Source organism: Salvelinus fontinalis, chromosome 3 (assembly GCF_029448725.1).
Source record: "Salvelinus fontinalis isolate EN_2023a chromosome 3, ASM2944872v1, whole genome shotgun sequence".
NCBI classification, from domain to species: Eukaryota; Metazoa; Chordata; class Actinopteri; order Salmoniformes; family Salmonidae; genus Salvelinus; species Salvelinus fontinalis.
Genome location: NC_074667.1, coordinates 72,499,798 through 72,516,647, shown reverse-complemented (window position 1 = coordinate 72,516,647; position 16,850 = coordinate 72,499,798). Strand labels below are relative to the sequence as shown.

General features: G+C 41.7%; 1 protein-coding gene across 2 annotated transcripts in view; it reads left to right on the top strand.

Moving 5' to 3' along the window:
- The first annotated feature begins 2,041 nt into the window (after positions 1 to 2,041).
- Positions 2,042 to 16,850, top strand: part of LOC129851401 (potassium voltage-gated channel subfamily D member 3-like) — a 156,307-nt gene continuing 141,498 nt past the window's right edge. Inside the window, exons 1-2 of one of the 2 annotated variants that reach the window (XM_055917912.1) lie at positions 2,042 to 2,442; positions 3,294 to 4,441. In XM_055917912.1, the coding sequence (XP_055773887.1) occupies positions 3,339 to 4,441 (1,103 nt within the window). In that variant the 5' untranslated portion in view covers positions 2,042 to 2,442; positions 3,294 to 3,338. The remainder of the gene's footprint in view (positions 2,443 to 3,293; positions 4,442 to 16,850) is intronic. The other variant, XM_055917913.1, reaches the window with a different exon arrangement.

The following is a 16,850-nucleotide window of genomic DNA, read 5'->3' as shown; positions in this document are numbered from 1 at the left end:
GGCAATATCCTGCAATATTATCCTCAGTAATTTTCCATCCAAGTTGTCAGACCCGGGTGGCTTGTCATTGCTGATATAGAATATTTTTTTCACCTCTTCCACGCTCACTTTACGGAATTCAAAATTACAATGCTTGTCTTTCAGAATTTAGTCAGATATACTTGGATGTGTAGTGTCAGCGTTTGTTGCTGGCATGTCATGGCTAAATTTGCTAATCTTGCCAAAGAACAAAATCATTAAAGTATTTGGCAATATTAGTTGGTTTTGTAATTAATGAGCCATCTGATTCAATGAATGATGGAGCGGAGTGTGCCTTTTGGCCCAAAATTTCATTTTGGGCAAAAAGGCTGGGGTAAATCCTCAGTAAAAATTCGCCATTAGTCATTAAGCTGCTGAACAGATGTTGAAATAAGATGTTTGCATCAGCACCATCACCTCACAAGGCACAGAGGGTTCTGAAAGCACTTCTATGAACCCTTGTAGGGCTTTTCATTACAGTATGCAGAGCCGGCTCTAGCCTTTTGGGGGCCCTAAGCGAGATTTGGGGCCCTCTTTTGGCGGCAGAAATACATTTTTTAAAAAAAAGTTAATTTCCTGCAGTTCTACACATTTTGTCATGAGGTTGAGAGAACATTTAGCAATTTTATAAAACATTTCATGCAATTATACTCATTTTGCCATTGGGCAGACATATTTTTTCTTCCAGTTTTACAACTAATTTCCTGCAATTCTACCCGCTTGTTATGGGGTGGAGAAAAATTGTTTTAGTTTTAAAGCAAATTTCCTACAATTTTACACATTTTTACATGACTTATGCCATGTTACATAATGATATCTGACTGAGAGTGACTAACACAAGTTATTGGGGGCCCCCTGCAGGTCAGGTAATCGGACGTGATTACTACAAGCTTAGATACCATTCTAACTCTCAACAGTAAGTTGAGACCCCAACTGAGTTCCTTTCTGGGGCCCTAAGCGACCGCTTATATCGCTTATGCCTGGAGCCGGCCTTGATAGTATGTTTTAAATCTGAGGGTTATTTCACTACTTCAAGGCCTCCAGAGCAATTTAGTACCTTTTTAGAATACATCACAATTCTAATGATAATTACTAATTAGTGAAAGAATGTTCTTCTGGAGGGGCTTTTTGGGTATGGATAAAAATTGCTACTCGGGGAAAGAAAATTGATCCAAAGGTGAAGGCTACTATTAATCAACAATGAACTTGAGGCAAAGTAAATACTCTGTGAGTTGTGTAGGCTGAGCGCTCTTACTGAATATTATGTCTGCACTGCACAGTGCAACAAGGGAATTTGATGATACATAGCGTTGGCTCAATGATAGGACACATACTTTCTTCAGTCCAATCAATGCTTACTGCCTCTCTTGGGTAATAACGATGGGTATGCTAGTAATGAGGAAAGTCGAGGTCGACATTTTTAATTATCTCAAATCCAACCTTTTATTTCATTTGATCATATAGTGATATGATAAATTTAAAAAAAGTTTACTTAAACATTGTGATATGTACCATCCATCATTTACATATTCACATTGTAAAATAATTAGCAAGGTACTGTATTTAGTTCGAAATTACATGGTAATAAGTGTCAATTATAGTGGCTATTAAATATTTTCATTATTGAGTGAATATGCGATTTGATGAGGGATCTTTAAAGATGAGACGACAATTAATTGAGATATATAACCATGTAATAAAGAAAATGTTATAAAGCACAGACGCTGCAAGACTTTCCTGATCATGGAGATGCTGGCTGCTATCAAGTGTTCTAGTTATAGCATCCTGTCATGTCATACAATTTGTCTAGAAGGCAACTTCCCTCACTGCGCTGCGCGTAATTGAATTGAGGACATTTTCCAGTAACACCAACTGCCTCATTAAAAGTGTGCATATTCAAAATGTTTGTATTTTCTCAAATTAACTATAAAAAGTAAATAAGAAAGAAAGTGTTGTTGACACATCCGTCCATTTAGTCGGTCGAGTGGACTGATTTAGCACCGTAAAATTGTGTGAGAGAGGAGCCTATGCGCACGATAGAGTAAGAGAGAGCGAGAGAGAGAGAGATTACGGAGTCTGACTCATGTCCATCACCCACTTTTCTAGTCATCATCACAGTCATGAGGTAGGTGTGAATATCATCCTGAAGGTGGTGAATCTGTGCTGTCTGTCCAAACCGCAGGTGCATCAAGATGCAGGTGTGGTTTAAAGAACAGACTTTAAGGTTTTAGTGAATTTCATCAACACGTTTACGATCGTTCAACGCATCGATATCCCCATCTCGTGTTCATCTATGCTTGTTTCGCCCATTCGCACAGAGGTCCTTTGTCAATGCGCCTTTCAATTTCTGTAGCTTTTCCCCAGAGGAGTTATTTTGCTGGAGGATCGCGCATTGAAATTGTTTGGATCTTTCCTTGTTTGGAGGTAAGTGATAAAGAAAGCTTAGAAGATGCAGCTGATGAGTTGTCTAATTTTGTTTCTAATGTGCTGGTCTGTTTTTTCCTCTTACTTCTACAAGTAGCCTAACATGTGGAGTTGATCATCATAATCAGAATGTTAAAGCAGCAATACTATTTTACTTATGCATCAAAATACTGAAATGTATTCGACTAACGTTAGAGCATACACTCCTTTCGAGATTTTTTCTTTAAAAAGAAGAAGAGCCAGAAATCATTTTTCTTCACATTAACATTATCCTTAAATCTGATACAGACCTAGCGATATGGCACTTCTGATTCAACAGGTCTCTCTCTATTCTGGAGAGACCACTTCTATTTTTCATAGATGTTTAACAGAGCTTCCTAAAGAGGCTTCACATTATCCTCTCTTTCTTAAACCTTCTGTTCAGTGAGATCTGGAAATGACAGGGAATTTGACCGCCTGCTTAGAGCTCTTGTGGTGTTGGTGTTCTGGCAGAGGGATTGTCATTATAGTCCTTGCATCCATCTCCATCTATGAATTCCAGAGTGGATATATTTCCTTTTATAACACCACACCAAGTGGTGGGGCTACTGTTGGGATGAAAAACAGTCAGGGTTGTGACTCCAACAGTCATGAGAACACAGAAGACTAGCATCAGCGATGTAACCTATCATCAAAGATTTGTTTGAGTTCTTTAGAACGCATTAGTCTCTTTGGTTTATGATGAAAATACTTGAATACAATGATTTGCTACAGTAGCTTATAGTGCAAACCACCTACCATGCAACCACCTTATCTTGGAAATGCTTTATTCAGGAGTTACTGATTTTGTGTTGTCTGTTTCTCTGCTCAAGATGACAGGTCATTTTAAGGCAAGCGGGAAACCAGAGTGAGTTGCCATGGCGGCAGGAGTGGCTGCATGGCTTCCCTTCGCCCGGGCAGCAGCTATTGGCTGGATGCCTGTGGCCAACTGCCCCATGCCTATCGCTCCTAGAGACCAAACAAAGAGACATGATGAGCTGATCATCCTGAATGTGAGTGGACGACGCTTCCAGACCTGGAGGACCACACTGGACCGCTACCCAGACACCCTGCTGGGCAGCTCAGAGAAACAGTTTTTTTACGATGAGGAGACCAAAGAGTATTTTTTCGACCGGGACCCAGACTCCTTCCGTAGCATTCTCAACTTCTATCGGACGGGCAAGCTGCACTATCCACGCTATGAGTGCATCTCAGCCTACGACGAAGAGCTAACCTTCTTTGGCATCATCCCGGAGATCATCGGTGACTGCTGCTATGAAGAGTACAAAGATCGGAAGCGGGAGAATGCTGAACGTCTCCAGGACGACCAGGATGACAACAAGGACTGCAAGCTGCCCAACATGACATACAGAGAGACCATGTGGAGGGCCTTTGAGAACCCTCACACCTCCACCATGGCCCTGGTGTTCTACTACGTCACCGGCTTCTTCATTGCCATCTCAGTCCTCACCAACGTGATAGAGACTGTTCCGTGCGGTGCCACGCCTTCCCAGAAGGACATGCCATGTGGCGAGCGCTACACCGTAGCCTTCTTCTGCATGGACACGGCCTGCGTCCTCATCTTCACCATAGAGTACCTCATGAGACTGTTTGCCGCGCCCAGCCGCTATCAATTCATGCGCAGCGTGATGAGCATCATCGACGTGGTGGCCATCTTTCCCTACTACATCGGCCTGGTGATGACAGACAACGAGGATGTGAGCGGAGCCTTCGTCACGCTCCGTGTGTTCCGTGTGTTCCGCATCTTCAAGTTCTCCCGCCACTCGCAGGGCCTCAGGATCCTGGGGTACACGCTGAAGAGCTGCGCCTCCGAGCTGGGCTTCCTCCTCTTCTCCCTCACTATGGCCATCATCATCTTCGCCACCGTCATGTTTTACGCAGAGAAGGGGTCGTCGTCGACCAAGTTCACCAGCATCCCAGCCTCCTTCTGGTACACCATTGTCACAATGACCACGTTGGGGTATGTCTTCCTTCTGTCTATCTCTCTTTCTTACCCTTTCTCATCTCTATCTCTCGCTTCTCTCTCCCTCTCTTTCTCTCCACAGTTTTAGTTCTCTTTCCCTCCACTCGTGTGGTCCATAAAATGTGTGTCTTCTCCATTGGAATAATGCCCCCAAGAGAATTTAAGATGGTGCCCAAATAATATCTTTAAATCAGGAGCTCTCCAAAAACCTTACTTGGCATCCTAAAAAGTAAAAAAGTAAATCCTCCAAAGTTGAATCCAAACAACAACTATGTTCCAAAAGTGCTTTAATTAGTTATACAACTATAACTAACGCACCTTAAACGGTTGATTACTAGATTTGAACTGATGCTAAAATGCTTGCCTGTGTTTTACAAAAAAATGTAATACCTCAGGCTATTGTTTTGATGTATTTTTGTAATGGGTGTCCTGGATACTGTATGTGTTCTGCTGTTATGGAATATGGATAAAAGCCAACAGCACTGTGCTAAATTTGAAGTTGAAGCATGAAATGTCTTCAATAGACTAGTGGGTGAATGAGGTATGAGGCTGCTGCTAGTGTGATTGATGGATGGATACCACCACTACATTCACCTACTGTACCAGGCCTACCAGTATAAACACTCATGACATAAAGTGTTTACTTTACTGCAGACTGGCTGAATACAGACATACAGTAGCTGCTGGGACTGTGTGTGTGTGTGTGTGTGTGTGTGTGTGTGTGTGTGTGTGTGTGTGTGTGTGTGTGTGTGTGTGTGTGTGTGTGTGTGTGTGTGTGCGTGTGCGTGTGTGTGCGTGTGTAGGTACTTATGAAGATTTCTATTTTCCTCTTTCTATACTTTGTCTCTTTCTGCCGACTTCTCATTGGGCTCTGTCCATCATGTTAGTCATTGGGCTCTGTCCATCTCCACATTGTGTTAGTCATTGGGCTCTGTCCATCTCCACATTGTGTTAGTCATTGGGCTCTGTCCATCTCCACATTGTGTTAGCCATTGGGCTCTGTCTATCTCCACATTGTGTTAGCCATTGGGCTCTGTCCATCTCCACATTGTGTTAGTCATTGGGCTCTGTCCATCTCCACATTGTGTTAGTCATTGGGCTCTGTCCATCTCCACATTGTGTTAGTCATTGGGCTCTGTCCATTTCCACATCGTGTTAGTCATTGGGCTCTGTCCATCTCCACATTGTGTTAGTCATTGGGCTCTGTCCATCTCCACATTGTGCTAGTCATTGGGCTCTGTCCATCTCCACATCGTGTTAGTCATTGGGCCCTGTCCATCTCCACATCATGTTAGTCATTGGGCTCTGTCCATCTCCACATCGTGTTAGTCATTGGGCTCTGTCCATCTCCACATTGTGTTAGTCATTGACAATGACCTCTAATGTCTTACTGGTAGACTGGTGCTGTTCTGATTCTTCACTGGTCAGCTAGTAAAGTGACCCTGACGCTTATTTCGCCAAGCAGCTAGGAAGTCTCTCCAGAAAATAGTGCCAGTGGAGACATTTATTTTGCAGAAGCAGCCGCTACTCTTCCTGGGGACAAAACAAAACAAAACATGACAAGTAATAAAACACTGAAACACTGATAGACAAGGACAGTCACACACATTTGAAATACATTGATATACAAGCAATACAACAACAAAAACAATGTGTGTTAGAGTGTGTCTGTGTGTGCATGTTTGTGTGTGTGTGTTTGTCCGCCATTCCATGAGGTTTTTTTAAAGGTAATTTTGCTGTTTATTTGAGTAGTTGGAGATGGGAGTTCCATGCGATCATGGCTCTGTATAAAACTCTGCGACACCCGTGAACTTGTTTTGGATGTCTTGTGTGGAATGTATGGGGTATGTCTGGGGTATGTCTGGGGTATGTATGGGGTATGTATGGGGTATGAATGGGGTATGAATGGGGTATGTATGGGGTATGTATGGGGTGTGTCTGGGGTATGTATGGGGTATGAATGGGGTATGTATGGGGTATGAATGGGGTATGTCTGGGGTATGTCTGGGGTATGTATGGGGTATGTCTGGGGTATGTCTGGGGTATGTCTGGGGTATGTCTGGGGTATGTCTGGGGTATGTCTGGGGTATGTATGGGGTATGTCTGGGGTATGTCTGGGGTATGTATGGGGTATGTCTGGGGTATGTCTGGGGTATGTATGGGGTATGTCTGGGGTATGTCTGGGGTATGTCTGGGGTATGTATGGGGTATGTCTGGGGTATGGGGTATGTATGGGGTATGTATGGGGTATGTATGGGTGTCTGAAGAGACCCCTGGTGACAGGTCTTGTGGGGTATGTCTGGGGTATGTATGGGGTATGTATGGGGTATGTATGGGGTATGTATGGGGTATGTCTGGGGTATGTCTGGGGTATGTCTGGGGTATGTATGGGGTATGTCTGGGGTATGTCTGGGGTATGTATGGGGTATGTATGGGGTATGTATGGGGTATGTCTGGGGTATGTCTGGGGTATGTATGGGGTATGTATGGGGTATGTATGGGGTATGTCTGGTGTATGTCTGGGGTATGTCTGGGGTGTGTATGGGGTATGTATGGGGTATGAATGGGGTATGTATGGGGTATGTATGGGGTATGTATGGGGTATGTATGGGTGTCTGAAGAGACCCCTGGTGACAGGTCTTGTGGGGTATGTCTGGGGTATGTCTGGGTGTCTGAGCTGAATGTTATTTGATTATGTAGACAATCTGGAATTTTCATCACAGTAATATTTCTCATAAAAACTAGAAGAGAAGCAGTTGATCTCTCGCCAACCCTCAACCAGGAAAGACTGGCATGTTGTTGACGTTAGTTCTGTATGTGCGGTTAAGGGCAAGGCGTGCTGCTCTGTTTTGAGCCAGCTGCAGCTTTTCCAGGTCTTTCTTTGCTGCACTTGACCATATTACCAGACAGAAATCAAGATGGGACCAGAGCCTGAACAACTAGTACAGTTGATTTCTGTGTCAGAAACACAGAACATCTTGTTATAACAGACACCCAGTTCAGGCTTGTTTCTGTTTAGTTTTCTACAAACTTACCTGCTGCTTCAACTTGGATTGACATGGTTGTTGACCTTGGGATTTCACACTCTAATAACAGAGTGTCCTTCATTTCTAGCGCCTAGTTTAGCTTTGGGTTAACCTGTCTAGGATGAGTGTGCCGCTAGCGGCACCCCCCCCCCACCCCCACTGAAAAACCAGTGCCGCGAAATTCAAAAAAAATATTTTTTTAAAATATTTAACTTTCACACATTAAAGTCCAATACAGCTAATGAAAGACACAGATCTTGTGAATCCAGTCAACATGTCCGATTTTTAAAATGTTTTACAGGGAAGACACAATATGTAAAGATGTACATCTATTACCTAAAAACACATTAGCATAATCCACCATCTTTTATTTGTCCACCAACACCAGTAGCTATCACCAATTCGGCTAAACTAAGATATTTATAGCCCATAACCAAGAAAAAAACTCATCAGATGACAGTCTGATAACATATTTATGGTATGGGATAGGTTTTGTTAGAAAAAAGTGCATATTTCAGGTAGATGGCATAGGTTACAATTGCACCCACCGTCACAAATGGACTAGAATAATTACTATGAGCAACGTGTTTACCTACTTACTAATCATCAAACATTTCGTAAAAATACACAGCATACACTAATCGAAAGACACAGATCCTGTGAATACAGACAATATTTCAGATTTTCTAAGTGTCTTACAGCGAAAACACAATAAATCGTTATATTAGCATAGCACATAGCACATAGCAGCCCAGCATTGATTCTAGCCAAAGTGGGCGATAACGTCAACATCGCCAAAAATATATTAATTTTTTCACTAACCTTCTCAGAATTCTTCAGATGACACTCCTGTAACATCATATTACACAATCCATATAGAGTTTGATCGAAAATGTTTATATTTAGCCACCAAAATCATGGTTAGACAATGTGAAATGTAGCTCAGCTGGTCAGAAAATGTCCTTGCGCCACTTAGACAGTGATCTACTCTTATACATAAATACTCATAAACGTGACTAAAAAATATAGGGTGGACAGGGATTGATAGACAATTTAATTCTTAATACAATTGCGTTATTACATTTTTTAATTTATCCTTACTTTTCAATACAGTTTGCGCCAAGCGAAGCTACGTCAAAAAACATGGCGTCCTAAGCCACTAAAAGTTTTCGACAGAAACACGATTTATCATAATAAAAATGTCCTACTTTGAGCTGTTCTTCCATCAGTATCTTGGGCAAAGGATCCTTTCTTGGGAGTAATCGTCTTTTGGTGGAAAGCTGTCCTCTTGCCATGTGGAAATGCCAACTGCGTTCGGGATGAACTGAAAGCGTGCCCAGCTATTCACAGCGTTAAAGAAATAAATGTCCCAAAATCGCACTAAACGGATATAAATTGCTATAAAACGCTTTAAATTAACTACCTTATGATGTTTTTAACTCCTATAACGAGTAAAAACATGACCGGAAAAATATAACAGGCTAAACTAACGCTTGGAAAAATAGCAGGTCGATGTCCTCCACGCGCATTACGCAGCTGCAAAGGAGCTCCTACCTACAGGGTTTTTTAATTTGTAGTGCCTGTGAACGCGCAATCGACCCCATTGAAATCGTCATCACGTAAAGGCATCCAGGGGAAGACGTAAGCAGTGTCCGTATGGTCATAGCAAAAACAGTGCCCTTTTAACTGACTCCAGAACAGGGAAATTGCTGTAGAATGGGCTCCGTTCCACTTAGAGACAAAATTTCAACTCCTATAGAAACTATAGACTGTTTTCTATCCAATAATAATAATAATATGCATATTGTACGATCAAGGATTTTGTGGGAAGCCGTTTCAAAAATTACACGATTAGCATAAATAGTCTCAACAGCGCCCCCATCCTCAACAGGTTTTAAGGTTAAACTTTTTATCAAAATCTTGAAAAGCTAAATAACTGAAATACATTGGGTATTTGGGTTGGCATTTCCAACATGTCTGCCTAATAAATCAATTTGTTCTATAATATAATAATATGAATAACCCCAATCTTCTATCATTTACTGTAAGTGTAGATAAAGCTTCTCATTATTACAGAATGGGATCACAACAGAAACTCAGTAGTCAGTCAGCCATCTTGTTTCCGACACAGCGTTTCTAAAGCCTGTCACTTTGCTCACCTGCTGAAGGGGCATATGCTCAGGTGATGAGGTCACCCATTTCCCATCTGTCTCTTTATGTAAGAACTATGGGTGCAAACCAAGCAAACGTCTCTGCCCCAAACACATTTTACCAGCAAATCTTCCCATTTAGGTGTTCAGATTAAGGCTTTTGTGGACATAGAGATAGTGTTATCTTTTTTTTTCTTCCCCCTTATGTTTTAGTAGGTGTTTTGTTGGATGGGACCTTACAATATAAATACATATACAGAGAATGCATGCTGTTATTCTCTTTGCAAGATTTTTAGGGCCTAAAAATCTGTATAATGGAGTACTAAACCTCATCGGCATACCATCAGCTGTGATTATACAGTATATGTGTGGTAAATATTCCTCCCCATCCCAACTCCATTATCAATACCAGAAATACCTTTACCTGTGTGACGCTATTAATGAATGGCCCCGATTGTCTATTGAAGAAGCAATTTGGGTGTGTACTTGTGTGTACGAGAGAGAGAGAGAGAGAGAGAGAGAGACAGAGAGAGAGAGAGAGAGAGAGAGAGAGATGAGGGATGAGGGCTCTGTTCTACAGGGTGTGAACGGAATCATACATCACTGAGTAGGAAAGGTCCCAGTCTGGTTAATAATGCATTGTGTTTTATCATAGAATATAGTAGCTGTAACATCTCTTCAAAAACGTACAGTATATATGTCACTAATAACCTCTCTGACACCATTATTGGAAGATGTAGTGGGGGATTTACTTCACTATGTGAATACCATATTTACAAACCAGACTGCCTATAATCCTAGGTGATTCATTTGTTACAACACTGTTCAATCTCTTCTCTCAGTCTGGCCCTCCATTTTACTCTGTTCAGTTTCCTAGACTGTGAAGAAGTTAGAATACATCTTTAACCTTCCTCACTCTTAACCCCCTCCAAGGGCAAACCCTCCCCCCTCCATCCCAGACCCTCCACATTCAGCAATAAACCTGTCACTTCTGTGGTCAGCCACCTACATCTATGCAACCCTTTTATTTGCAACCACTTTTGAACCTGTCTCCTCTCTTTGGCCGACTGCCCCCCTCCTCCATTCCTGTCAGAGAGCAGAAAGTGCAGCCTGGGTAATTGGGTGTACAGGGGGCTGGCGGTGGGGGAATCACACCTTGGCCACAGAGGAACAGGACTGTTCAATTAAACTCAGGTGGCTGATAATCACACTGTGGCTACAGAGGAACAGGACTGTTCAATTAAACTCAGGTGACTGATAATCACACTGTGGCTACAGAGGAACAGGACTGTTCAATTAAACTCAGGTGACTGATAATCACACTGTGGCTACAGAGGAACAGGACTGTTCAATTAAACTCAGGTGGCTGATAATCACACTGTGGCTACAGAGGAACAGGACTGTTTAATTAAACTCAGGTGACTGATAATCATACTGTGGCTACAGAGGAACAGGATTGTTCAATTAAACTCAGGTGACTGATAATCACACTGTGGCTACAGAGGAACAGGATTGTTCAATTAAACTCAGGTGACTGATAATCACACCGTGTGTCACGTTCCTGACCTGTTTTCTGTTAGTTTTTGTATGTGTTAGTTGGTCAGGACGTGAGTTTGGGTGGGCAGTCTATGTTTTCTGTTTCTATGTTGGTTAATGGGTACCTAATATGGCTCTCAATTAGAGGCAGGTGTTTTTCAGTTCCTCTGATTGAGAGTCATATTAAGGTAGGTGTTTTCACACTGTTTGTTGTGGGTGGTTGTCTCCTGTGTCAGTGTTTGTCGCACCATACGGGACTGTTCGGTTTGTTTGTACATCGTTATCAGGTGGCTGATAATCACACTGTGGCTACAGAGGAACAGGACTGTTCAATTAAACTCAGGTGACTGACAATCACACCTTGGCTACAGAGGAACAGGACTGTTTAATTAAACTCAGGTGGCTGATAATCACACTGTGGCTACAGAGGAACAGGACTGTTTAATTAAACTCAGGTGACTGATAATCACACTGTGGCTACAGAGGAACAGGATTGTTCAATTAAACTCAGGTGACTGATAATCACACTGTGGCTACAGAGGAACAGGACTGTTCAATTAAACTCAGGTGACTGATTATCACACTGTGGCTACAGAGGAACAGGACTGTTCTATTAAACTCAGGTGACTGATAAAAGGATCTCCATTGAATCACAACAGGAGCCTCTCCCAGCTACTTCACCTGCTGGATAGATAGATACCCAGCGTTTGGCAGCCAGCAGCAACAGTGGGACTGGACCCAAAAGATTGATGGGGATGGAGGAAACCATTTCTATATCCCCTCTCTCCCATCCCCAAGTGGTTCCTAGGGGGGAAGGTGGCTATTTTAGGCCCATCAACAGTGTGATATCTGTTTAAAAATGCAATATGCTGATGGACCCACTAGTGTAGTAGGGAGCAGTCGTTTTACCTGAGCTACTACAAGGCTCAGCCAGGCCAGGCACAAGAGCTTCACTGGGTTGTGTCATTGACTCCCCAAAATATTAACCCAAAAATTGAGTTCTATATTAATGATGATGTGAACTGTAGTATGACTCCAGTGTTAAAATTAGTCTGATTCTCCCAGTTGTAAAGTCCTGAACCAACGTATTCTGTGGCAGAGCAGCAGAAGTGAGAGGAATGTTGTTATGCATGTAGGTCATGTTCCCGTCTGCCTTAATCACTGGCTATATATAAGCTGCTTCAGAGAGACATTTAGCCCTCTCTCCTGTGTTAGGACCATCATTCTAAGACATTTAAAGATTGGACTGGATGGTGCTGGATGCCAGAGAGAGAGAGAGAGAGAGAATGAGAGAGAGGTAAAGGTAGAGAGAGAAAGAGAGAGAGAGGTAAAGGGATTGAAAGAGAGAGAGAGAGTGGACCACTTACAGCATGTGCAGGGTGAACATCGCAGAGGCCCCGAATTGTTATTGTGAGGCCCTTAACCAAGGAGGGGTCTAAAAGAGGCCAAACACACACTAACATACTTTCTTACCTCTGTGTTTTCCAAAACAAGTCTCAGTAACACTAAGTGTATCTTTCACTCCAGTCTCCTTTTCACCTCATTTGTGACCCACCGCCTCGATTCGATCTTATGTAGCAACATTTGAAATTGTTTTCTTTTTTTAAACCTTTGGATAAAAATAGCAACTCAGAGCTACAAAATGCTAGATCATACACTGCCGTTGAGGAACAATGGGAAAGTAATTCTGCTTTGAAAGTTGATCAACTTGTAACCCCACTTTTGAAAAAATGGCCCTTGAATATTTTGGTACTCCTACTGGAGAGCTCTTCTTGTCTACACCATCCTTGGCCAACAGTATATTATAATCTGACTTTGAAAGTGTCCAGAAAAAATTATTATGTGAAAGAAATGTTATAACCACCCTGCAGCCACATCTATCTAAAGGGATGGGTCACTATTGTTTAAACATGTACACATGTTCATGAAATACAATAGATGGCCATAAACACCCCCAGACACACCTGGCTAACTTGATGGGTCATGTAATCATTCTCTTGCGAAGTGGAGTCTTTTGTTTAGGCATGTAGCTAGCTATAAGGCTAACCATAATCCCAACCCATAGCTGCAGTAAATGCGGATTGTCGTAGCTATCCACTATGTATGAAATGCTGGAGTATGAATCTGCAGGTAACATACCAACTAGGTTCAATGTTAGCTAGCTAGCTAACATTAGGCTATAACTAGCCATGCAATTGGCTTTCTAAGATACAAATAATATTACTACACCGATCATACACGTAACATTAGCTAGCGCGCCAGCCAGCTAACATTCACTAGCTAGCTAACAGTTCATTAGAACTTGCAATGAAAACAACTTTGTAACAAAATTTGAAACGTATAATATCTGAAAATGTAGCTAGACTCTTACCCGTATACATGAATGAACGCTTCACGGCAGAGTGTCTTTTCCGTTTGGTTTGTAGCTAGCTACAGCTTTTTTGGCCCGTTGTTGTGTCAAGTCACTCTCGTTCACACTGACCGTGTGCAGAAAGTAGTCCATCACAACTTTTTCCCACTGATCTCTGTTGATAGTGCCTGCCAAATTCTTGTCAGCAATGTTGTTGAGAGCAGTAGCAACACTTTTGCAGATCTCCATGGTTAACGTTATATCTTTAAAAAAATCTGTGATAGCAAGGATTATCTACTGTACACATACATATACAGAAGCGTGATACCTGGCAGACCAATCCGAACTCATCTTTCAGCATTTCCAGCCCATCCATTATCTCAGCCAATCATGGCTAGCGGGAAGGTTCCTCACTTTTCCGTGGCTAAACCAACTAGGCTCCAAAAAATATTTGGATATATATTTTGTTAAACGTTAAAATGGCTCTCCTGTGAAGTATCGATGTGCGACAAGCATCGAGCTACTTGAAATGGGTAACACTTATCACCCGATTTATTTAACAAAAAAAAATGATTTTGTAAAACAATAAAAAATAATTACCCTTTAATAAAATGTACTGTCTTTATACGTGGGATATCGCAGGAAAAGTTACAAAATCACTGGAGGACGTCTTTAAAGAGTGTCTTCTTCCACCAGAGACGAGTGGCTTGCTGCATCTGTCAAGCTCCCCAACTGTGTTCTATGTCGCTCATGAACAAATTTAAAATGCAAATTAGGTTACTTGACTTTTTTTTTTTATACCATTGATCCCCATGGCACTGTGCCAATGAGCTGAGTGAACGTGATAGACATTAGCCAGAGGTGGGGAAAGTAAACCAATAACCTCATGGTTAGTTATGATGAAAGCCAATATGGCTTCCTTTCTCTAAGACTCGATCAGTCTCCCACTTTTCACTGTCAGTCTTTCTGAGAACTTTACCAGCATGTCACAGAACAAGCCATCTACTACCACCATTTTGGAACGTTGAATGTGTTTGATTGACTGCTGTCTCTGCACATTTATCAAGTCATATACTTAAATAATTTACAATAATTTATGATATTGTTGGGTGTTGGATTATTATTTCACCATGAGAAAACTAGGGAATGAATGAAGATTCGTCAAAAGTAATGAGTGAGTGGAAATACTGGAGGTGTGGATTGGTCAAAGGCAATCTGTCAATGGCTATATTTCTTTCATGTCTTCATGAACGGCGTGGTGTACTGTACATTATTTGTGAATAGTTCAGTGTATCGGCAGCTAGATGAAACACAAGTGAAATGTACAGTTACATGTTTTATAAGCACTAGGAAGAAGTTTCACCCTCATCATCAAAGCTAAGTTATCTTCAATGGCAACCTAACTTAAAAATGGAATGAATGGTGCGTTTTGCTGCCCTACAGCCTCGCTGACCAGAATGAGCAAGCCTAGTAGGAAATAAAAATGATGCCCTTTATCTGGCTAAGAAACTTGGAACCAATTTCCCAACACTGCCCTCTTTAATTGGGACCTTTCTAATGATAGCTGTGGAATTTAATTTAGCTCTGTTGGAGATTCATTTAGCGCCTAAACTCATTTAAAAGTAATTATACTAACTCTTCTAGCCGTGGAAGCCAAAATAATGGGCAACTGGGCATTTTTATACATGACCCTAAGCATCATGGGATGTAAATTGCTTAATTAACTCAGGAACCACACCTGTGTGGATGCACCTGCTTTCAATATATTTTGTATCCCTCATCAGAGAGGAAGAGGAAGAGAGAGGCCCAACGTGGCAGAAAATCTGTCTCCATCCAGCAGGTGGTAATTTTGTTGTTGTTTCGCCCACCAAGCAAGGAGTTTTTGTATGGAGGTCAATGAGAGAGTGTCAAATTTGGTCAACAAAAAAAATGTATGTCTTATTTGCTTTGTGAGGTTTATTTGATCGAATACAAGTTTCGTAATGCTTAAGTTGTTACGAGTGTACTTATATAAGTATGACACGTAACATCCCGGAAACCTTGAGAAAAAACGCTTTATATTGGAGTTGTCTGGAGGTGGCTGTGCATATTCAGGGTTTGAAGCTAGTAGCATAGCATCTCTCTCCATTCAATACAGGCGGCTGCCGTCAACAATCCGCATTGAATATTCAAAAAAGGAGTACTATAGTGAGCTGTATCCACCAATCCAAAGAAGGATAGGCGGGAGCTAGACAGCCCACCGTGCCACTTTGTGGATAATGACACCCATTGTTAGGGCTGAGAGACATGTATCTTGTCAGTATATCCATAATCTTTGCCCTCATTTAATCAAGTGTTTCCTTTATTTTGGCAGTTACCTGTACTTCACAAAGGTGCCTGTGGTACCAACATGCTACTGTACATGGTAAAAGCACCAGCAGGCTCCATCGGTTTACAATGTCTGGTCCTGAGCCATGAGTCTGTGAGAGATGAGACAGGGTTAATGTATTCTAGGTAGTTTTTCTTAGCCACCGTGCTTCTACATCTGCATTGCTTGATGTTTGTGGTTTTAGGCTGGGTTTCTCTAAAGCACTTTGTAACGTTGGCAGAGATAAAAAGGGCTTCATAAATACATTTGATTGATTGATTGATTCAGATTGCTGCGTGAGGTAATGTGGGCTTACTTTGGGTTGCGTGCAGTGTTGGGCCAGAGACAGATAGATGTGCAGACGTTCAGTGGGAATGAATGTAAGATCAGCTGAGCTCTCACTGTAAACACTTCAAATCAAAAATGAAATAAAATGTTATTTGTCACATGCACCAAATACAACAGGTGTAGAACTTACAGTGAAATGCTTACAAGCCCTTAACCAACAATGCAGTTTTAAGAAAAATAAGTATTGCGGGGCACATTGATATTGTTGGCTTGGTGAGACAGGCATAGGTCATGCCAGAGTCTAGGAGGAAGGAGGCAGTTGACTGGACTGGAAACAACCAGGCAGTGGCCAATTATATTCCTCTTCAGTCAGTTCAAAAATATGAATTGGAATTCAATTAATTCAATTTATCAATTCAAAATCACCCATAATTTTTCTGTGTGGACTGTTCAATTCATGACGAAATTCATTGAGTTGAAATTGAATTGACTCCAACCCTGATCCTCTCAAGATGTTGACATTATAGCATAATAGCACGCTTTCCCCAAAATAGGCAGACTCATTTTTATTTTTGACATATCTTTCCTAACACCTGGCAGGTGTTGGCCCATGGGTCAACTAGGGGACAGCTAGGGGTCAGACAGGGGTCAGTCTGAATGAACCTTCAGGTTTCATAAAAGCATTGTTGTCAGGTAAACTAAAATAAAC